Here is a 22,996-nt window from a genome sequence, read left to right as displayed (position 1 = left end):
CGGCAGGACTCGGTTACCCAGCGTGCCCCATGCGGTATTTAAGGCGCGGCGGCGGGCGCGGAGCGCAGTGACCATGTGGACGCGCAGCTGAGGCGGCGGCGGGCGCAGTCTCCGGGAGCAGGACCGGGAGCGCCGCCGGAATGGGGCTGCCGAGCCGTCTATAGCCCGCCCCGCCGCCTCCACAGCCAGGTACGGCCGGGAGAGAGTGGGCACGGCTGGGCAGGGAGGGAGGCGGTGAGTGGCCACCCGGGCAGCCCCGTCCCGCAGCCCTAGGGATGCAGCCGGGTGCTGGGCGGGGATGCCCAGGGATGCAGCCCGTTGCTAGGCGGGGATACCCGGGAACGCAGCCTGCTGCTGTGCAGGGATGCGTTCCCGTGCTCGGCGGGGGTGCCCGGCCGCCGCAGCCCTCGCAGGACCGGGCAGAGCCCCCCGGTCCTCCCGGCGGGTCCCGCAGCGCTGCCGGACCGGGGTCCCGTCCCCCGCATCCCCGCGGGTTCGCCAGTGGAGCTGCGCGTCCGCTCCAACTTTTCCCGTGTTTTTGCCCCCGTGCTCGGGGCTCAGCTGCGAGGGATGTTTCGCGTTATGTAAACACTCGTGAGCGCCGATGGGGACTTGGCTATGGGTGATCTTCCTCTTAAATGGTCAAAAAGCGGGCAGCTGTGGGTGGATGTTTCGGAGGGTCCCGGTGACTGGCCTGACAGGCCAAATATTTGGCTGTTTCCTGGACTACAATAACTGGACTTCGGCGGGGGAAGGGGTGGGGGCACATGTGCATTCCCCATGCATGTACGTGGGATGTGCCATAATCCTGGGCAGTTTCACGGCTCCATCCCCGAGTCCTGCGGGATGTTTGGAGCCGACTCTGTCCCGGCTCTGCTCGGGCTCCCTGTGCCTGTTGCTGTCCGGGGCTCCAGGCGTTTTTCCCCGGAGGGAAAATGTTCCGTGCAGCGGGACCAGCTGGGGCTGGCTTTGCTTTTCCCCTCCCTGCCCCAGGTGGGATCGCTCTGGCTCCCAGGAGTTTGTCTGAAAAGACTCCAACAGGTGAAAAGGTTTGAGTTGAATTTATTGCCGTGCAGCGGTTCTGTGCCTGCTCAGCCACGGATGGGTCGGGCTGCGGTCGTGCTGCTCACAGATCAGCAAGGGAGAACGTGGCTAATACAATCCAGATCTTTGCCTGATGAGGATTTAGTGGCCGCAGGTCATGTGGAGAGTAGAGTGTGTGGGAGCCTTTGGTTTTATTTATTAGTGAAGGTCGGTACCTGTGCACGTGTTTTATTTCTTAAAGCGTGTTTAGTTATTTGCCTTTGAGGTTTTCCTGAACTTAGGAATTTGCCTGGTATCCCAGGATTTCCAGACCTGTTGAGCCAGAGCACTGGCTGACTCTCAGCCCAGGCCAGAGGCCCATGGTGGAGCTGTTTTCTTTCCCTTCCTTTCACAGGGCTCAGCTGTGTGAGTGTGGGATGCCATGTGAGGCCAATATCCCTTCCTTTCCCTCAGTGGTTCCCCTGTGGCCAAGTTAATGGGCTACCCGGCACTGGATTTCTCGTTGGTTTCTTTTCTGTGCCTTGATTTACGCCAATTTCCTCACACAGCAGCTATTCCATGGTCGAAGTGCCTGGTGGTTTTGCTGGTGTAAGTGCCTGAAGCAATAACAGCGTTGCAGGGTGTTGTGGCTGGAGCTGAGCTTTGCCTGCCCAGCACTGGCTGTTCAGTGAATGGACGAAGCTGGTGGCATTGCTAAGGCAAAATATTCAGTGTTAACAGGACACCTGGTGAAATAAACGTGGAAACTGACCATTATGGGATGCAGCAGCTTGTATTGAAGCTGTAGTGCTGAGTGTGCCTAAACCAAAACAAGGAATCACTGTGCAAATAAAACCACAGTTCTAGTGTGTTTCAAAACAAGCTGATGCTGAGCTGATTATTTCTAATGTTTTCTTTAAGCCGCCTCTTGTTTGTCAATAGTAGGGGTTTTTCTTGTTAAAATACCTTATTTCCCCAAGATTAGAATGTTTGCTTAGATGAGTGTTTTTTTCCCCATCTGTTTGTTTTGCAGTGTGGATTAAGCCTTCAGAATTGTTTCCTCGTACAGAGTTTCATAAATTAGGAAGTAAACAAACAAGAGTAACTTCGGTTTGCCTTTGCAATCATGGGGTGGAGCTTAGCTCGGGGAAATGGTTTTTATGAGATGTGCTAATCCAACACCATCGTTGGAGGGTGGAGGAGGCCTCAGTGAAGAGCACAGGAAGGGACATTTGGTGTGTTTCTCTGAGGGTTGGTGGACCTGTAGGTGTGCATGAATGGAGCTGTCCTGGCACTGATGAACAGGGTGGGGGGGATGTAAGGGACAGTTGTGATCTCTGGTTATAAATGAGAAGTGTAATTTTGGGAGGAATTCATCGCTGAAAGGGCTGTCAGGCTTTGGAACCGTCCAAGGAGGTCGTGGAATCCCCATCCTTGGAGGTGTCCAAGGAATACTTGAAGTACTCAGTGCTCTGGGCTGGGGACAAGGTGGGGATTGGGCACAGCTGGGACTCGATGATCCTGGAGGTCTTTTCCATCCTCAGTGGGTCTGTAACATGATCTTATCCACAGCACCATCAATCCTCTCATGTTCCCTCAACAAACCTGTTTTGGTGTGGTGTAGTCTAGAAAGTGCACAAATGGAGTTAAAGGGAAGAAATAATCTCAGGTCCTGGCAGCTCACAAGTGAGGCCATTGCAGCTTAGAGTGAGAGCTGCAAACCACGGTGTCCTGCTGTTGTGTGGTGTAAGGTCCTGCTCTGATTTTGTAGTAACTCCTCTGGTAAAGACAGCACTGAATGTCCCTGACAACACAACAAGCACGAGAACAGGGCACCTCCAGGAGTGGCAGGTTTGGGGTGAATTTTGGGGATCCAGCTCTTCCAGTACTGTGTGTGTGCCAGAGAAAAGGGAATGGTCCCAGGGACTGGTCAAACTGGAGTGGTCCAGAAGTCTGTTCTGGAAGCAAAAGCTGCTTTTGGCTGCTTCTCGTCAGATGAGCTGGTCTCTTCTGGTAAATTGCTGAAATGGACAGCACAGAGGTGGAACTTCTTGTTCAGTGCTGTCAGGCAGGATTAAAACAGATCCCAGAAATCCTGAGCCCTTGCCTGGTACCTGCCCTCGAATTGGAGCCATCAGAAGAGCAGGTGTTGCTTGTTCAGATGAGCTCCTGGAGCAGGTGTAGCTGCCCTTGGCCACCTGGGCTCGTTTGTGCCTAGGTGGGCAAGAGACCAGTGGCACCTGAGCTGTCCCAGCACTGGGGTGCCATCAGGAGCAGGGCAGTGCCTGTCCCTGTACTGGGCTCTGCTGGGGCAGCTCAGTGCAAGAAAAACACTGAGGGGCTGGAGCATGTCCAGAGATGGGAATGGAGCTGGGGAAGGGTCCAGGAGCAGCTGGGGGGGCTCAGCCTGGAGAAAAGGAGGCTCGGGGGGAACTTGTGCCTCTGCACAACTCCCTGACAGGAGGGGACAGCCAGGGGGGGAATTTAGGCTCTGCTCCCAGGGAACAGGGACAGGAGGAGAGGGAGCAGTCTCAGGCTGGGCCAGGAGAAGCTCAGGTTAAATATTAGGAAAAATAACTTTGCTTGAAAGAATAATCAAGCACTGCAATGGGCTGCCCAGGGAAGCTGTAGGGTTCCTGTCCCTGGAGGTGTTCAGAGATTGAGCAGATGTGGCTCTTCCTGATATGGCTCAGTGGACACAGTGCTGTCAGTTTAACCTGATATCTGAGAGGTCTCTTCCAGCTTCCATGATCCTGTGATCCTGGTTTGACTGTAGTGATTCCTCAGTGCACAGCAAACTCCTTTGGAATATCTGATGTGTCAACTTGCAGAATGTACTGGCAGTCTTTGAGACATTATTACCCCATGAATACAAGATAGTCGTAGTTGTAGGATTGTCTTAAAGCCAGGAGCAATCTGAGGCTCCCGTGGGAGGTGGGATGAGGGTAGTGGCTCTGTAGTAGCTGGTAGACGAGCTGCTGGCTCGCCCGTGGGTGAGTGTGAGCGAAGGCGGCCTCACCAAAGCAGCTTAGAGAGACCAAAGGCTTTAGAGGCAGAAAATCATGTGCTGCTAGAAGGTTATGTAAATGTAACATCACAATGAGACCGTGCTGTAAATCCTGATTCCTAAAAGTCTGCATTATTGCCTGTCCCAAATTAGTTTCTTCTGCTAAGACAGCAACAGAAACCGAAGGTGCTTCGGGTGGCCTGGAGCCTTTTTTTGTGCTGTTCGTGTGTGATAATGCACAGGGGAAGTCAAAAGCTGCCCAGTTGCATGCAGTGGCCTGTGCTGGGTGGGGCCAGGTGCTGCTTTACAGACTGGGAGAGCAGGGGACAGTGTCCCTGTGCTGCAGGGCTGGATGCTGGCTGTGTCCATGGCTGTTCCAAGTGATTCCTGTGCTTTTCCGCCCAGCCTCTCCTGGAGGCTGCTGCAGGAGGCAGGATGCCAAAACTGCACGAGCTTTGATCTGGCTCGATATTCCTGTCTAATTTCTGCTCCCCACGGACACTACAAAAGCATTACAGCAATTATTGCCTCGTTCTGTGTCTTGGCAAGGGTGGGCAGTGGCTGGGGAAGGAGGCAGATCTCCCTTTCCAGGGTGCTGCAACTGCTTGTTAGATTGGCAGAGGCATCCAGAGGCTCCTTGAGGAGCTCTTGCTTGTGCTGTACCTGTTGAGAAAGTGCATTTCCAGGTCTTCAGGGTAGCTGTGGATTATGGGATCAAATTTGCTCAGAGAAGCTGTGGCTGCTTCATCCCTGGAAGTGTCCAAGGCCAGGGTGGGCAGGGCTTGGAGCAGCCTGGGGTAGTGGAAGGGACCCTGCCCATGGCAGAGGGTGCAATGAGATGATCTTTGAGATTCCTTCCAACCCAAACCATTCTGGGATTCTATTCCCTGAAAAAGACGAAGATGAAATGGAAACTACAGGAACAGTAATTCCAGCAAGAAAAGCTGCAACATTCATCTGAGGATTCTGAACTCAGAGGAGTTTCATTTTCATGCTTGTGGTTTGGGTTAAGCTTGTCAAAACTTGGATCAGAACTTCCTAGCAGCATTCTATGGTGAATAAAATGTCAGTTGATATCTGAGTAAGTTAACCCTCTGGAGCGAAAAGTGGGTTGGAAATGTGTATGGAAGTCTGTGTTATTTGGGGATTTGTGGCTTGTGGCAAGGTAATTGCATCTTCACGTGCCAGAACGCCAGCATGAAGAGTGCTGCAGGAAGCTGAGGGCTCATATCTCACTGATAATCTTCCTAGAAGTGCCCGAGGCCAGGCTGGACAGGGATTGGAGCAGTGGAAGGTTTGGCCTAGTGGAAGGGAGAGGAGTGAGATGATCTTTCAGGTCCCTTTCAAGCCAAACCAGTCTGTGACTCTCTGATCATTTGGCTGCAGAGGTGATCAAAGGAGGGGGAATAGCTCTGAGAAATGCAAATACCAGATGTTTCTGGGTTAGGATGTTAGGTAATGCCTCTGCTTTTGGAGCAATGTGATGCTGAGCTCTGAGGGAAGAGGCTTGGCTGGCTGAACCCAGTGTCACGATGGACACAGGCAGTTCATCCTCTCCTCACCCTGTGCATGATGTCTGTGGTCAGAAGATGATCTCTGAGCATGCACGTGGAAGAGATTTCTGATCAAAAATGGTTGTTGCCCAAAGGCTGTACTTTGTTTTTTATTTTATGGAATTGTTTAGTAGCGGTTTGCATGAAACTTTTATAAACATTTCTTTTGTGCCTTGGCCCATCCTATCCACTTCTTCAGAAATTCAGAAATCTGCCAAGAAGTTGTGAAGAAGAAAGCTTTGTTTGCAGTCCAGCTCTGTCCCATCTGCATCCCACTCCAAGGATAAACACATGGCCACAGATGCAGACACCGACCTCAGCTGGCTGATGGTGCTTCATCTGAAGGGTTAATTGAAAACCTCTGATGAAAATAACTCTGCAATCCTTGGCTGCTCCTCTGTTAAGAGTTCAGCAGATTCAGATGCTAATGCTCGTGGGTGGTTCAGCATTTTGAACCTTTGCCTTCTAGAAAATTACAGTTGCGAGGCCAACAGGTACAAGCCAGCCTGGGAACTGGAGCCTTCATCTGTAAAGCAGCCCGGCCCATTTGGGCTTTTGAGCTCAAAGTAGGTCCCCTGGCCACCAGTGGCCCTCCACACGTGCTCATCATGTGCTGGCAGTGGCTCCTCCTCTTGGGCTGAGGTTTTATCCGGGGAGCAGAGCCAGCGCAGGTGTCCGGGAGGGACGAGCGGCGCTCAGGAAGGTCCAGCCTTGGGGACACCAGCAGCCCTCGGTAGCCTGCAGGAGCAGGGGCTGGCCAGAGGGACAGAAGCCTTGGCTTCACTGCCAGAGGGGACCCAAACGTGCTGGGGGGACACCCTGCCAAGCCCAGCCCTGGAGACCGACAGTGGACCCACCATGGAGGAGAGGGAGCCCCCGCCCAGGTGCGGTACCGGAGAGGGGACAGGGGACAGAGGAGGGAGCACTGCAGGGCATGGAGGCTGCTGGGAGCTGCACTGCTGGTTCAGGGACTGTGGGGGGTTGATGTGGGCAGTGGGGTGCAGGAACCAGCCCCTCAGCAGATCCCTGGCCGCGCCAAGTGACATTGGGACTGCTCTGTGCCCTCTTCTTCCCTGGCCATCTTTGTTCCTTGGCCAAACTCCAGTTGGTGTAATAAACCCAGCTTGCTCTCTTTCCCCATGACATTGCTTGTCCTGGTCCTTTTGGCATGTTCCAGCTCTCTCCTGATAGAAATATGCTGGAAAACATTGTGTGCTCATAGGGGCCTCGTCCAGAGGCTGACGTCCAGGCTGCCTCCTCCCAGCAGGGCTGCAGCCAGCAAGGATGGACTTCAGGAAGTATCAGCTTCTCTGAGTGCTCCTTACTTTTAATGGGTTTAAGGAGATGCTGTCAGGTCGTGCTTGGTTTGGAACAAAAGATGATCTTTTTCCCTTGACAGTGTGTCTCTAATAGATTTTCTTTTTCCAGCTGTCTGCAGATGCCTGTCAATAGGACCTGTCAGTTGTGTTTCTTACCTCAGTCAGTGGCTGCTGTGCAAAGGGATTGCTGTCAGAGTGTCATCCCCATGCTTTTGACCTGAATTTTCTGTAACTAGCTTGTCTGGTTGCACTGGGCAAATAATTTCAAGAAAAAAAAAAAAAAGGCAGGTGCCCTTTCTAAGGAGAAAAGGGCATTGTGCACGTTTGCTTTCCTGTACTGAGGTTTTATTGAGGTTCAAGTTACCGAAATGAGTTGCTTTATCTGTTTTCTTAAACTGCTGTTGCACCTATGAAGTAGTAACTTCTGAATAACTTTGTCACCGATACGATAAAAAAAATCTATTTATCTGTGGAGTGGCAAATAGTATGAATAGAACGTAATTAACTCGGCCCTCATCTTGCCGTGTGAATTTCCACTCCTCTTCCTACTTTATTTTTAGAGGAAGGGGAAGTGTGTGCTTGATGAGATGTGCAGTGAGACTGATTCCCCCTCCTGGGAGCAGAGGGGAGTGTGAGCTGGTGGATGGGGATTTGGGAGACCTGGATTCAAATCTGGGCTCTGAGTCTGACCTGCTGCATGTCCTTGAGAAAGTCACAGTGCTGTGCTTCTCCCTCCTTCCCCTGCCTCCATCTTGCCTGCTCAGCCTGGAAATTGGAGGAAAAAAATTCTGCTGCCTTCTAAACGTCGGGAGGAAAAATACTTGGTCTGAGAAAAGTGCATTTCTCCTCCTTAATCTAACGGTTCATCAGCCCATGTGTGGCAGATAGCAACCTCCTGGACATGAAAGGTTGCAGCTGAAGGGAAAACAAGATCCTGTGGTAGATAAATGTACTGCACTGATAGGTGGTTTGGTTGTTTTTTTTTTAATTTTTTTTATTTAACGTGTAATCTGTGAAATGGAACTCCATGTGCATAAAACGAGCAGTGCTGAGCCCTGCCAGCACCCAGAGCTGTCCCCGAGCTGGGTCCCACTGCAGGTGTGTGAGGATCCCAGTGTTCAGGACATGGCCTGCTCCACATCCCAAAAATCCCTTTATTTGCCTTTTTCTGGCGAGTGCAAAGAGCTCCTTTTAGATTTGCTAAGTCAGAAGCTTTGCAGATGACAGAGCTCTGTCCTCAGCCCCAGCACGGTGATTATTCACTGGGTGAGCTTTTAAATAAAGCACTTCCTCCCTTCTTTGGCTGTTTTAATGGGATTCTTAGGAATTTTTCTTCGTATCCTCAGGCAGGAAACCTTCCTTTTTTTCTTTTTTTTTTTTTTTTTCTGATATAAGGATGAGAAACATCAGATTTGGGTTCAGATTTTCAAGTTAGCTGCACCTGTGAAAATACAGAATGTTCTGTGGGTGTTATCCAAAAAAACCCACAAGAAATCTTGATTAGTGTGTGGGGTCAAATGTGCAGCCAAGTAATCTTGTAAAATTTGGATTTACCAGATTATCTACGCACTGGATTTTCAGTATAATACAGGGTTTGGCTGCATTTAAAAAATGTTAACTTGCTTGGCCTAATTTACCAGTATTAATGACCCGATTCCATTTAATTTGAGCACAGAGTTACCTGGTCTTGGGGGTTCTCAGATCTGTTAATTGTTGGATGATTCTGCTCATGCCATTAAGCAGTTCTTTGTGTTTGCTTCTTTGTTGTCTCTCTACCCTTAAACTCTGGTCTTGTTTCTGTCAAAAACTGAAACAGAATTAAACTTTCACTCTGGAATTTCCTGTCGGCAGTAATGAAGCTGGAGCTCTGAAGTACAGTTTGAGATTCTATTCTTAAACAACCAAGATAGTGAAAAAGACTTTGATAAAGTGCTGCTCCACTTTTGGTACCAGTACATAGAAAATTGCCAGTATTTATTGAATTGAGCACTAAACCACAGTGAAAATCTGAGTGAGACCTGAGTGCATCCTGGGACTGCAGGGCACAGCAAAGAGGGGTGTTTTTTTTGTTTTTGTTTTTTTTTGTTTACTCCAAACAAGCATCATTGGAAGCTTCTTAGAAAGACACAGTAATTTGTATCCCAGTTGCTGGGAGTCAAGCAGTCGGCAATAAGACACATTCGGGCTGGTTTATTTTACAAACAGGATTTGCAGTCGCAGGGTAAAGAATTAAAATCCCACACAAAGCAGACGTGTGAGACACGAAATCAGGGAAGCGCTTCGGGTTCTTTGAAAAATCCTTTTCACAAATGCTGGAGAGGAGGGGTGACAGTGCAGGGATGTTGTCACAAACAGTCCCCGTGAGCAGGGACTTCAAACGGGGCCTTGACTCAGCTCTTCAAGGAAAGCAAACTCCCAGCCCTGCTCTTGAAACCTTTTTTCTAACTCAGAATTGGGAGTGAGATGAGTGATGGGACGAATTAGTGTGAAATGTTTACGGAGCAGTTGCATTTCCCACTCTGAGAGTTTGAAAAGGCAGCTGTCTCCTTGAGGTATTCGATATTGAGCAGTCAGTTTGATTTCTCAGTGTTTTCCCTGTTAATCTTGCTTTAACTGCTGCTATGAAATGTGTTTTCATGAGAAAAGGGATTGAATTTCAGGGACTATATTAAGCTTATCCTGGCTTATTCAAGGCCATTAGGCTGAGCTTGTGCCCTAAAATACAACAGAGTCCTGAGAGCTGGTGGGAACTGTTCAGGATCTGCTGAGCTTGGCTTTGGGGACAGACCTCAGAACTGCTTCTGTTCAGTCCTTTTTGCTGCAGGAAAAGCAGCTTGTTTTGAAGATACACACAAGATAATTAGTAGGAAATAATCAGAACTGAACCCCGGAGCTGTGTCACTTTGTGTTGAGTCAGAAGATCAAACTCCTGATGGTGTGGTGCAGATTTGTGCTCACTAGAGCAGGAGGGGAAAGCCCTGAAACTCCTGGGCTGAATAGCAGCTTTTCCTGGATTTAATTTACCTAATGCATCTTCAGATCCAGCCCCATAGAGCAGAGCTGGCAGAAAAACTTGTAGGTCAGTTTCTTGAAATGCACATGAAATTCATCAGATTTCTATGTTTGTTTATTTGTTTTATTCAGTTTCCTAAACAGAAACTTGATTTTGTTTTCCCTTGCAGATAAACTGTACATAAGACATACCTGAACTTTGATATAGACGTGAGGAAACAGTCACCCACATAATTATAAAAATTCAGGCTTTTAGTGCTTAAAAAAATGTTTCTATCTCAGGAGTTTTTTAATGTCTATAGGCAGATATAGTTAACTTCTCAATGCAGAGTCCACTTTTAGTTCATGTTTCTTTCATAGCAAGTCCTCCTGTATGTTAAAATTAGAACCTTATCTTAGTGGGAAAAGAGCATTATTTTTAAAGTTTAGGTTGCTGCTGTTGACATTGCTGCCACCCGAGTTAAACTGCTTGGAGAAAACTGATTTCATTTTTGCTGGATAATGCCATGCTTATCAGTGCTTCATCTTCGATTTTTTTTTAAAGTGAGTTTACCTAGAGAGAATCTTGTTTTCCTGCAGTGTTTAAGGGGAAGAGGAGGACAATACTCCCTGGGTAGTACTGCTGTGTTTCAGCACAGGATGAATTTCCTGCAGGACTCCCCTCCTGCAAGGCTGTGAGAGTTCCATTAAAACTGAGATTATTGCACAGAATAGCTGCAAATGTTCTCTTAGGGCCATCCCCTCCTCTAGTATAAATCAGTTGCTCTTGGCACTGGCATATCTAAAACAAATAAATAGTGGGGTAATGGTTGTGTTTGTCCATGGAGCACAATTGCCTTTGGAGCAGCGTGATTGTGCTGTACCCATGAGAGCCGGGTGCTGGGACGTGTGAAAATCCTCCAGTCCTGCACTTGCAGGGAATTCTGATGGTCATCCCTGTCTGTGTCAGTGCCCTGGGGAGGGAAGTGTCCCCTCCAAAGCCAGGGGGACACACATGGATGCTCTGACTGTTCTCCTCAGTCCCTCTGCTCTCCCTGTGCTGTGAACTTGGGATAAATGTGCCAAGGCTGACAGATTTTTATTGCCTCCGCTTCTGGCTTGTCCTGCTGAAGAAAATATTCAGAGATGACCCCCACAGAGGTCTGATTTTGGGAGGATTGGTGTTGGCAGCTGTTGTTGACAGCATCTTTTAGAAGAAGGTTTTCAAACTGGCTACCTGGGAACTTTGCTCTTGAAAACTTTGCGGTTTTACTTTTTGCTTCACATTTCCCAGTTGTCAGAGGTAGAAAATGCTCCATTTGAGGTGGCTGATTTAGTGCTTGGTGCCAATAACTGGAGTGATTTTGTTAGTCCCTTGTGAGGAGACTGTAAAAAGCTTTGCAGCTGAACCAGTGTAGCAATAATTCAGTTTTCTCCAGTGTGGGGAGCTCTGTGGGGTCCCTGATTCCCTTCCCCATCTGCCAGTCCAGTGTGTTGTGAGCACTGGCCAGGCTGAGCAGCAGCTTTTTTAGGGAGGAATGTCAGGGGCGCTGATTTTGGCTATTAAAGAATAGATGGAGTGCTCATTTTGACTGTGGGGAAGCCTGAGGATAAATCAGTATTTTATAATAGACTCACCCCAGTGGGAATTGGCTCCTTGCTTCCCAAGGTGGTGTGTGTTCTAACATCACACTGCTGGGTGTTAGAACAGCGTTCAGAAATGCAAGAGAAGGGGGAGTGAGGACTTAGGCAGTGATTAATCCTTGCCTAAGCCTTGGCAAGCGAGGTTATTGCAGCCAGATGAGCCCTTTGTAAAGCCTGACCCCAGCAGAGCTGAGCTGTGAGGAGCACAGGACTGCAGGCTGCACCCAAACCCAGCTCTGCAGGGATGGCTTTGCAAGCTCAGCCAGAAATTCTGAGGATGATGTGGTGAAGAGCCCAGCAGTTCAATTCACTGAACTCAACACCCACCTTTCTGTTACCCAGAACTCTGTGATGGTTATGGGTAATGTCGATAAACATTTTATTTTAAAAATAAGATTATTAAAAATTATTATAATGATTTTATTTTTATTTCTTTTTAGTGCAATTGTCAGTAAATTGCAGAAGAGCTTTTTTTTTAGGGGTTTGCACTATCACGATATGTCAGGTACAATATCATGGTTCTTCCTCAGGGAAGAAAATGTAAGAAAATTGAGGCTGTGTCCTGGAAAGTGATGCAGGAGTTTGCTTGTCCACCCCTGAGCCTGGTTTTGGGCAATGGTCTGAGATTTTTTTTTTTTTTTTTTTTTTTTTTTTTGCCAAGGAAAAATCTCTAATGAAAGTCAATAATTTTGACCTTCACATTCCTCTGGGAACAGCTGTGGTGAACATCTGCCTCTTGTGAGGAAAAAGTAATCCCCCTCACAGCCTGGAAGGGAAACCTGAATGCCATTGTAGAAAGGGTTAATTTGGAAATATTTGTCGTTTGTGTTGGCTTAGACAACTTTTGCTTTGGTCTGTATTAATTCAGGGCTCATTTTGAGGAATGCAGAGTTTTTTGGTCTGAAGTTGGTAGTTTAACATCCAAGTCAGGAAATGGGGAAAGTTGTGTTTCCAGTGCTGCTAATTCAGTCACTCTGCATATTTCTGTATGTTTCGTGGCATGTATCTTAAAATAGGTAGCAGTGTTTTTCTGTCCACTTATCAAGAAAGAATGGGAACAGACTGTGTAACATGCAGTGGCTGAAGGATTTGGCATTTAACTAGCAACCTGGAACCCAAAGGGTTTGGGTTTTTTTTCTGCACCCAGATTTGATTCCAGAGGAGCTGAGATCCCTTTACCTGTGTATCAGCCTGTCCTGTTATCTCTTGGATTTCCTGGATTTGTTTTTTCAGTGTAGCAGTGGCACAGATTTACAGGGCTAGAATGTCTATGGTGTGCTTTGATTTAATAATAATGAAAGTTGTTATTGTTAGTCCCAGCAGCACAGATCCTTTGGGAGTGAGGAGGGAGAGCTGCTTGGAGCTTTTCAGAAGAAAAGTGTAACTGTAGGTTTTTATTGCCCTTTCATAGCAAACATCACCTTTTAGATCTCCATGAACTTGTCCTTGTTGAGCTCCATCCTTGCCTAACGAGCTGATCCTTATGCCTTTGGTAAACAAGATAATGTCCAGGGAAGGGGAATATTTACCCTGCACAGTCAGGAATAAGCAGAATTTCCTGCTCTTAGACCATTCAGACCCTCTTTGGGTGTGATGGAGAGAGAGGCTGGAAGTGTTTAGAGTTGTTTTTCCCTCTCCTGTGGTGGCTGGCAGGGCTCACAGCCTGCCAGGAGGAGCAGTTTGGAAGAGCCTCGGTGCTCCTGCTGCTTCAAACCTCAAGCCCAGGAGCTGGTTGGGCCTTTTGAACTCAGTGATCAAAAAGCAGGGCTTGGGAGGATCTCCAGGAAACCAGTAAAGGGGCTTGGAAAAGATGGCTTTGAAAATATGTTCTGTTGGGGTTTTTTATCCAGCCTTATGCTGTCTCTTTGTTCCTGTGACAGATTGAAACTCACTTTTTTTTTTCCTATATTTATTGAAATGACAGGTGGGTCCTGTGTTGTTTGGACTTGGGGCTTTAGAGAAAATAAAATTCTTAATACAGTGGACTCATTACTGTCTCCTCAGTGTTACATTTAAGCCATCTATTTTAAACCCAGGATTGAAGTAATTCTGATTTCACAGGGATTTGGTTTCCTGATAAAGCATTTGACTTTGAAAAATCTTTGTTTTTACATGCAAAATCTGTTGTCAGGCACGCTGAATGAGTCTTCACCTAATTCTGCTTTTGAGCCTGCTGGTGTCATGTCAAAATTTTGACGTGACCAAAAAATGTTGCCATGAATCAGGTCAATATTTTGAATTTCTCATATGCATCATTCCAGCACAAAGGACAGCCTTTAAAGGATGCTTAAACCTACCTTTAATTCCAGCAAAGAAATGTGATTTAGATACAAATATGCTTTAAACTGGAGCAATCCCCTCTCCCCCTTTGCCTCTGGCAGGTGGGATGGAATGGGTTGGTACAGCTGCACTGAAATTCAGCATCCTCTGGGATGAATGCCTGCCTGTGAAACAGTCCCACGTGCAATGGGATGCCAGTAGCTGCTTGTTTTTCCCTGGTTTATTTTTCCAAGCAAGCGCTCTGGCATGCTGGGTTTTCTTTGATACCTGAAATTCCACTGCGAGGACTTGTGCTGGTTTTTTTTTTTTTTCAAACAAACCAACAATCAAAAGCAAAAAGGGCCCTGTTGCTGTAACCTCTGGTAGCTGCACCAAGGAATTCTGCCTGATTCATGTTGTGCTTTTATTCTTCTTTCTTCCTTCCAGGGGCAATAAGCCAGAGATGACTGACAAGATGTCGAGCTTCCTTCATATTGGAGATATTTGTTCTCTCTATGCAGAGGGCTCAACAAATGGATTTATTAGCACTTTGGGGTAAGAACAGCTGTTCTTTTGTATTAAAAAACACCATAAGAAGGACTAGCAGAGCTCAGCTTTCCTGAGCCTGATCCCAGGGAATACTGGTTAAAGCAAGGGAGCTTGATGGATAGATTTGGCCCTAAATGTAAAAATGGCCTAAAGTGAATATGACAAGATTTTGGGAGGCTGGAGAGTGTATCAATGGCTGTGGTGCAGTTTTATGTCCTTGGTGGGGAGGAAGAACCTTGTCAGGTGAAGGGGTAGAGGGGGAATGAATGCAATCCAATGATTTTCATGTTGTTGTCTGTCCCGTGTCCATCCGTGTGTCCCGTCCTGTCCCTCCCTGCCCCTTCCCCCAGTCAGGGATGAACAGACCCCAGTGCACTCTGCTGACTGCACTAAGGATGTAAAATAGGCAATGCAAGTAGTTTAAAAAATATATATGTTTAAAAAAAAAATCAAATCCCCGAGCCAAGTGGTTGAAATACCAGTAACTCACCACTACAGCTAGTTTGGTCTTGAAATTGAGGTTTAATTGGAGGTTTCTCCTACAAACAAAATTGTTTTCCTGCTATCAAAGGAGCACAGGTTTTTGACCCTTGTGCTTTGCCAGAGCTCTGGAGCTGCAGTGGGAGCTGTGTTGTGCCAGCTCCTGCCCCACAGAGCCCCTTTGTGCTGCCTTCCACTCCTGAGGACACGGAGCAGGTGCTCTGCAGCAGGGAGCACCCAATGCTACTCCATTAACCAAAAAAGTAGCTTGAAACGTGGGAGAGGGGCGAGCTGGCAGAGCAGAGCCATGGAATTGGAACACAGCTCTGAGGAGGGCCAGGCAATGTTTGATCCTGCTGAGGAGGAGCCTCTGCGAGCATCAGGAGCTGGGTGCTGCCTGGGGAGGAGCCCTGGCAGGGTGAGAAGCTCCAGGAGCACCTCTGGCCCCTGTTCCCACAGGTGGGAGCAGCGTGTGGCACACGGGGGTGTGCCCAGCCAGGGGCACACACACAACCTGCTCTTTCTCATTTCCAGTAGCCCTAAGGGCCTCAGGGTGGGTACAGTCACAGCACATTTTTTGATGCCTACAGTCCAGATGCATCTGATAAACGGAGCTCCCAAGCAGGGTACAGAGACAGCATCCTGGTAAGTGCCTCGGCAGGAAACAATGGGCTGGAATCTCACCTGAGTGACTCCAAACTAACTTGTAGGTTTAGTCCTCTAGCTATTAGGATTCTGGAAAATAAGGGGGCAGAGAAGGAAGCAGACACTGAAGATGCACCATGATCTATTATAGGAAAGAGAAGAAAATATGGGATGCTGCCAGAAAGGAAAGAAGGTATGATAAAAGCAGGGGATGTAGTAAGTAGGGTTGGTCGAATAGTATTTGGCAAATGTATTTGACACATTTCCCAGGTCCTCGTCAAATATGACACGTGCACTCTGCAGTCCTGGATCAGCTGTGTAACGGGCCAAATACTATCTGCTGAACACTGGCAACGTGAATTATCCTCTACATCTGCCTATTGTTTCTCTTCCCAGCCCTGAAGCGAGTTTGGCAGTCAATAATTCCAGACCAAGTAGAAAGTTGTTCTGCCATGTGGAATCCCACGCGGTGCATGATGATCAGTATGCAGTGGCTGTGGCTTCTGATGGCATTGCTGAGCAGATATTTTTTTCACCATGGGTAGTCCTTTTGGACATGACAGGCCCCAAGCACGTGTATTTCCTAGGCTTGATGAGATGTTCTCATGGCAGGCCTAAAAACCCCCTCAGTGTTCAAGTTGGTTAGTGCTGTTTTAAGGTAACTGCATTATATAATGGCCACATATCTCTGAGCCTGATTGAAGCCAGAAATCCCAATTGCTACGTGAAACATGAAATGCATTATCATCTTAATAAGCCTTCGTAATCAAATTAGTTTTGTCCCATATTTAATTTAGTCTTTGTCCTGGAGAAAATGAAAGCAGCAAAGGCAAGATTTGGTGTAATTGTCCTCCAGCCCATGTGGAGTTTTGACAGTCTGATGTCATAACGATGTGTAATGACTTGTTATGTGGTTACTGAAGGTTGAGCAGCAGATACCACTCTACATTCTAATGCTGTCCTAAATCTCTGAAGAGTGTTCCTACTTAATATTCCTATGACATGTTGCTTAATCAGAACTTTACTCTTGCTGTTTCCCAAACTCAGTGCTGTCATCTTGATGATTACTGGTGTACAATATATCCTCTTCCGTGTTTCTCACCCTGTCAAATTTTCCTCTTACTGCTTTGGGAAGTTCCTCTTTACTTTCAACTTAATCTCAGATGAGAGGGATATGTTGCACTGAGATGATCTGTATGGGATGATCAGAGTAACCTATTTCCTTGATACTTTTGGCCTTTTGTTCACCACAGGCAGGTGCTTCAGCTCAAATGTTAATACCATTCACATTGGAGCACCTATATATATCTATATCTGTAGTACTGAGTAGGGAGAAAATCCATGGGGAAAAAGCAATTTACTCTGAATGTTTGCATATGCAAATTTTAGATGCATAACACTGTTGAGCCCTCTTAGTTTCTCTGATCTCTTAATTTTCATGCACTTCCTTATTTTCCCTAATTGTTGTCTCAAGATGCTCCCTGCATGTGAACCAGCCTCTGCAAGGAACAACTCTCATATTCTAGGTCTCAGTCTTTCTCAAGTTGATTCTGCATGAGAATGGACCTCTCAAGCCTTTGACCTTGGAGTTTGACTTTCTACGTTTGTGTAGAAAGCCTCTTTGACAGATTGGTTGTAAGGGGCCAAATTGAGTCATTTAGGATCAAATCAAACCCCCAAGTGTTTGGGTACAGGGGCAATTTTCCAGTTTGGAATCAGTGTTTGGGAAAAGCCCAATTCCACCTGGATCCAAAGCTGCTCTGGCAGAGCAATGGGAGCAGCTGCTTCTTAACAATTCTCTTTATTCTGTGGGATTTCAGCTGACCCTGTGGGGGTGGTTCAGGGACAGACAGCTCTGTCCTGGCATTCCCCCTGGCAATCTTTGCTTGTCCAGCTCCCCCCCTTCCTGGCAGAACAGGAGGAGGTTGGCTCAGTCCCTCAGCTCACCTTGTGTTTGGCTGATGAGCAGGAGGGTCCATTTGTGCCTTCCTTTCTCTCAGGAGTCAATTTTATTGTGGCAGTGACTGTTCCTGCCATTTCTTAATACCTGAGGGGTCACAGGGTCAGTGTCCAGTTTGCATAGCTGTCATATTTCCCTGTTCTCTATTAATATAAATACATTTGCAGCATGACTCAAATCTGTCCAAGAGGCAGGAACTGTCCTGAGGCTGTCTGTCACCTCCCTAGAATATGGGCTGTTCTGTCTGCACCTCGAGCAGGGGACATAAAGATGATGCAGAACACAGGAGCAATGACTTTTATTTATTGTCCCACCTACCAGGAGCATAGCTCTGGGCAACAGTAAAAATTAGCTGCATGCTTCTTAGAAAGATCTGGCATAAGTTGGCATTTGGGGAATGTCTTCTGCTGAAGTGGCCACTCGGATGAAATAGTGCAAGTGAACGACTTTGGTTTTGTTGAGGAGGATGGAAGGGGCTGCAGGGGGATGGATTCTCACTTCACTGCTCATTTCTTTGCAGCCTTGTGGATGATCGGTGTGTTGTACAGCCAGAAGCAGGTGATCTTAACAACCCACCCAAAAAATTCAGAGGTAAGTTGGTCAGACAGCTCCTTACCCTCCTGCTTAGAAATGATTCTTGGTTTTGTGCAGTGATGTGGAACAATTCTGCCCTCTGTGCTTTCTGTAGCATATTTTAGTGTCATCTTCTTCCTTGAGTGACAGCTCATGAGGAAAAACGTGTGTGTTGAATGGCTGTGGGACTGTGGTGGTTTAACCTGAGTCATCCCCACCCAGTGGGATGGGGGAGAGAGAGCTGGGAGAGGAAGAGTGTTCAGATAAATCACTTTAGTAGAGAAAGGAAAAGCTTCCCACACCAGCAAAGCAAAACAATGACTCGATTCCCCATTTGCCAAGGGCAGGCAGGTGTTGGTCCAGCACCAGTCTCCACAGGCACTCCCAGCTCTGTGTCCCCATGGTCTGGGATATCCCTGGGGTTGGCTGTGCCCCCCAGCTCCTGAGATGTGCTCAGCAGTAACTGCAACATCCCTGTGTTACCAACAGCTGCCAGCACAAATCCAAAGTGTGGCTCTGCCAGCTGCTGCAAAGAAAATGAACTCTGTCCCAGCCAAAGCCAGCAATGAAGAAAGCTGCCTGAGGGGATGGGGTTCAGCTTGTTTGTTCAGTTGTTTGCTTTTCAGATCTCTCCAAACTTTCAGGATCTCTGGGAACTTCATTTCTTTTCCTCCATTATATCACATATTCTTTCTAATTACCCAATACCAAATCTCAGGGAGTGGGAAAATAAGAAGGAGCAAGTGTTTGCCACCACTATTGTTGTCTGACCTAATTTGATATGAGCTACCTTGGGCTTTGCTTTCCTTCTGCCAGGAAATTTTTACTCAGTGATAAGAAATTAGTGCTCTGCTTTGCACAGTTGGGCAAGGGCTGACTCAAGAAAGGCCTCAGACAGGAAGAGAAGCACTAACTGGGATTTTGTTTGCATAGACCTTGAATTCTTTTTCTCACCCCTGGGTTGCATCTTTTACCCAGAGGATAATTCAGCCAAATATTCTACAATTTTGGTCTGGATTTTATTGTTTCAGATGTAGCAGCAACCGTGTCTCTCGATTTTTTTGATGAATCTTATTTCCTTGGTTGTGCTTTGCCTTCATCAGGGCCTCAGCATCACCATAATTTTATTCAGGTTTGGCCAGACCTGCAAATGATTGCCTTGAAAATCATGTACAATCTGTACTGCTGGTTTTGCTTGCTGTTTCTTAGGTGGTTTGGTTGTTTGTTTTTTTAGCATGACATGATGTTGATAATGAAACTCTCCTTTTAAAATATTGCTGAAGTCTGTGAGTTCTTGCTGGTTTTTTCTCCCTTTTTTCCTGGAAAACTGAAGAGCTGATAATTGAAACACTAAAGAGGCAACCTGGGGAAGTTTCAGCATTCAGTGGTAAGCTCTCCAAGAAAGAACAATGTTGTTATGTGGAGCAGAGCCTTGACTTGAGGCATTCTTGATGTTAAAATCGTGTGGAAGAATAAAACCAGATTTGACTGAGACTGCTGGGTGCAGAAGGAGGCGGAGGGAGAGACAGGGAGAGAGAAAAGAATGAGAAAAAGGCAATTCTTGCTTGCACAGTTTAGGAACTGCAAGTACAGAGAGACATTTGTCTGACATAAAACACCGTGGTTAGACATTGTAAATGTTCTCATATTACTTATAATTTATACAGGGAGAGAAAGAATGGTGTGAACCTTTTCCAACCTTTGTAGTTACTTCAGTGAAGCTTTCATGGGGAAGTTTATGCTTAATGGTAAATGGCAACAAAAGTCATAAAATTTTAGCAGGCTTTTCTCTTATTTATACACATACTTTGTAAGTGTAGTCTGAGATAAAATGCTTTTTGTGATAAATATGTTCAGAAGAAGTAATAGTGGAGTTTATCACCCCATCTTCACCAGAAGGGGAAAATATTCCATTTTTATGCAGAAGCTGTGTGGGGTTTGGAGCAGTCTGGGATAGGGGGAGGTGTCCCATGGCAGGGGGTGGAATGGGATGAGTTTTGAGGTTTTTTTCCAACCCAAACCATCCTGTGAATCATACTGGTCACCACAGCAGCTGCAGGCCTGAGAAGTGGGGTCAGGCATTGGTAATTATGAAGGGATGTTCCAAAATCGTCTTGGAGCAAGAAGAAAATGAATTAAATGGAAGTGACTGGCATAATACCCTCACAGAGGACTGGAAAAACACTTCTGTGTGACCTGTTTCATGTCCCTGTGCTCCTGGGTGTCCCCATGCAGGTCAGTTCCCTCTGAAGTCCCCTCCTGGGAGGGACACTGAGCCTGTCACCTTTGGCCAGGCTTGGCAATCTTCTGTTTGGTATCATTTTTTTTTTTTGAGAGGTGTCATTCTGAGCTGCTTACAGCAGATCTGTCTTCTGTGGGCAGATGCAAAACAGTTGTAAATACAAATTTCATGCTTAATCAACGTGAGGAGAGATCTCTAGAAGCAAGATTGGCTGCTTAGATATGCACAGATGACTCCAAGAAAATTGAGTGTGAAGCTCAAGCCTGTCTATCCAGTGGCAGAATGAATCCATCCTGCTTTTCTCCCTAACCACAGGTGCTTCAGGTTGTAAAAAGTCGTGTTGCCAAGGCTACATTTAATCACTTGGATCTAGTGACAGCAGCAAGACCCTGGTGTGGAGGGTGGGGGATTTTCTTTCTGCTTCAGACCCTTGAAATGGAGCAGAGCTGCTGTGCACAAAGTGGGGGCTGTGTGCCCTGTGCCTGGAGAGAGGGATTGGGCAGCAGTGCTTAAATGTGAGTGCTTAAAAGTGCTTTAATTGTGAGTGTTTCGTGTCACTAAACTCTGGTAACCTGCTCGTGGTGTGAAAACAGCCCTGCCCGAGGAATGTGTGCCTGAGAACAGCCCCTTGCCACCTGAAACAGGCTCTGTGTGCTGGGAAATCACTGCTGGGACAAGGATTGGCTTTGTGGCAGAGAGGAATTGGGGATGTGCTTGGTGGGACAGGAGGATGTGCAGCAGCAGGGCTGCAGCTGGGAGGGAACAGGACACAGGGATCCTGGGGACACCAGGACTGCCTTTGGTGACAAAAGTTGTGGGAAAAGTTGGGTGACAGATGGAGCTGGTGGTGGGGGAGCCCTGCAAAGGGTGAAGTGTCAGAGGGGGCGGTGCACGGAGTAAAAGTGTAAATGAGATGGTTAAAAAAAAAAAAAAGAATTGGAGCGTTATTAGATGGAAAAAAGAGAAGTGCTGGAGTTGGAAGGAACTCCAGAGGAAGTTTGTGCAGCACATTCAAGTTCCTGTGAGTGTTTACCTGCAGTTTTTTTCACATGTTAAATGCTGTGGTGATTCTAGGTCATTAAAATATTCATTTCATTGAAGGTGTGAAGGATGATTCTTTTTCTTACTCTTTTCCATCCCAAGCAGAATCACTTAGCACCTGAGGTCAGTGGTTTGAGGTTGGATGGTAATTATAGTCTAAGATTTCAGTGGATTTTTTTTTTTTATTCTGGCTTTCTGTGTCCACTTTAAACGCAGTGGTTTGGGTGTGTTTGGTTTTTTTTTTTTTCAAGTACAGCATTTCTGTGGCCCTTCATGCCTCCAGCTCCAAACAATTCAAAAGTTCTTTAAAACTGCTTTTTCAAAATGTGAAGACTGAAGAATACAGTCATTAGGGTGTTTCTTTTTAAGAATGTTAATATGCAAAAGAGGGAATTTTTTTTTTCTTAACTGTTGTAAATGTACTGTGTACAGATGAGGTTCCTGGAAGAAATTGTACTTGTACGAATGTCCAAAAAAAGAAAAAATGTGACATTCCCTTAGTTATCTGCACTTCTTTAAACAGAAGAGACGTTTAATGTTTTTATTAAGCTCTAATTGCCATCTTTGAGTGTGACTGTACAGCTCAAGAGTGGCTATAAATGAATTTCCCTGTAACGTGCATGGATTAATGTGGGAAGTGTGAACTGGAGCTGACCCTCAGCTGGGCTAAAGCCCCGTGTTTGACTGGAAATCATTCCTGCTGGAATACACACACACACACACACATCTCTGCTCTGCAAATGAAAAGCAGAGGTGCTGAGGTGCTGCAGCAGAGCCCGGGGCTGGTGATTTTTTTATTTTTTATTTTTTTTTTTTTGTGCTGTGGCTGTGAGCTGGACTTGCAGAAGTTTATTTGTGTTCATTTGTACTGGAGCGCAGCCCTGCACGAAGCCAAATGTGTTTGTTTAATGCAAGACACTGCTACTACAGCAAAACAGTCTGTCTGACAGGCTTCTCAGGAAATTCCTTACAGCTCTTTATTTGGGATGCAGAGCTGCCTGCCAGGCTTTCCAGCAGCTCTGCAAGAGATGCTTGGAGCTCTGGCAAAAAGGGCACTCACTGGGTTAATTTGTCCAGCAGCTCCCTCCTTCCAGAACATTGTTTTAGTAGTTGCTGGGCAACACTCTTTTTTTGGCAAGATGTTCAAGGAATGAACCCATATCTTAGACTTAAAATACCCTCATGGCAAAGCAGAAGAGGAGTAGTTCAAATTCTGTTTGTTCTTTTGATCCTAATCCACTGTGTGCTGCTGTGGCTGGTGCCTGTGCAGGTGTTGGGGGCCAGCCCTGGGGGGCTCAGCCTTGGAGCTGCAGCTGCATCTGCAGCAGCAGGAACTCCCCAGGCAGCTTTAATTTATCATGAGATGGGTAGAAAAGCTGTATTTGGTAAGAATCATGGAGTGGCTCGGGTTGGGAATGGCTTTTATTTCATCCAGTGCCACCCCTGCCATGGCAGGGACACCTCCAATGTCCCAAATCCCAATGTCCAACCCGACCTTGGGCACTGCCAGGGATCCAGGGGCAGCCACAGCTGCTCTGGGCACCCTGTGCCAGCCCTGCCCACCTTCCCAGGGAACAATTCCTGCCCAAAATCCACAGTTTTGATGGATCTTCCTGAGTTATCCCTGTGCTCAGCACTGATGAAGTCAATGTGCTTCTCCCTGGCAGAAATGTTTTATATTTTATCCTTCATAGCTTTGCCATCACTGAC

At 46.9% G+C, this 22,996-nt stretch overlaps 1 protein-coding gene across 4 annotated transcripts in view; it reads left to right on the top strand.

The window, feature by feature from the left end:
* Window positions 1-66: 66 nt before the first annotated feature.
* ITPR1 (inositol 1,4,5-trisphosphate receptor type 1) overlaps window positions 67-22,996 on the top strand; it is a 160,342-nt gene continuing 137,412 nt past the window's right edge. For all 4 annotated transcript variants that reach the window (XM_088171226.1, XM_088171227.1, XM_088171225.1 and 1 more), the window contains exons 1-3: window positions 67-189; window positions 14,244-14,351; window positions 17,951-18,021. In XM_088171226.1, coding sequence (XP_088027352.1) covers window positions 14,260-14,351; window positions 17,951-18,021 — 163 coding nt within the window. In that variant the 5' untranslated portion in view covers window positions 67-189; window positions 14,244-14,259. The remainder of the gene's footprint in view (window positions 190-14,243; window positions 14,352-17,950; window positions 18,022-22,996) is intronic.

The sequence above is a fragment of the Sturnus vulgaris genome, chromosome 11 (genome assembly GCF_052056855.1).
Source record: "Sturnus vulgaris isolate bStuVul1 chromosome 11, bStuVul1.hap1, whole genome shotgun sequence".
In the NCBI taxonomy this organism is placed as follows: domain Eukaryota; kingdom Metazoa; phylum Chordata; class Aves; order Passeriformes; family Sturnidae; genus Sturnus; species Sturnus vulgaris.
The sequence above is the reverse complement of the archived record's forward strand: the minus strand, read 5'-3'. Positions and strand labels throughout refer to the sequence as shown.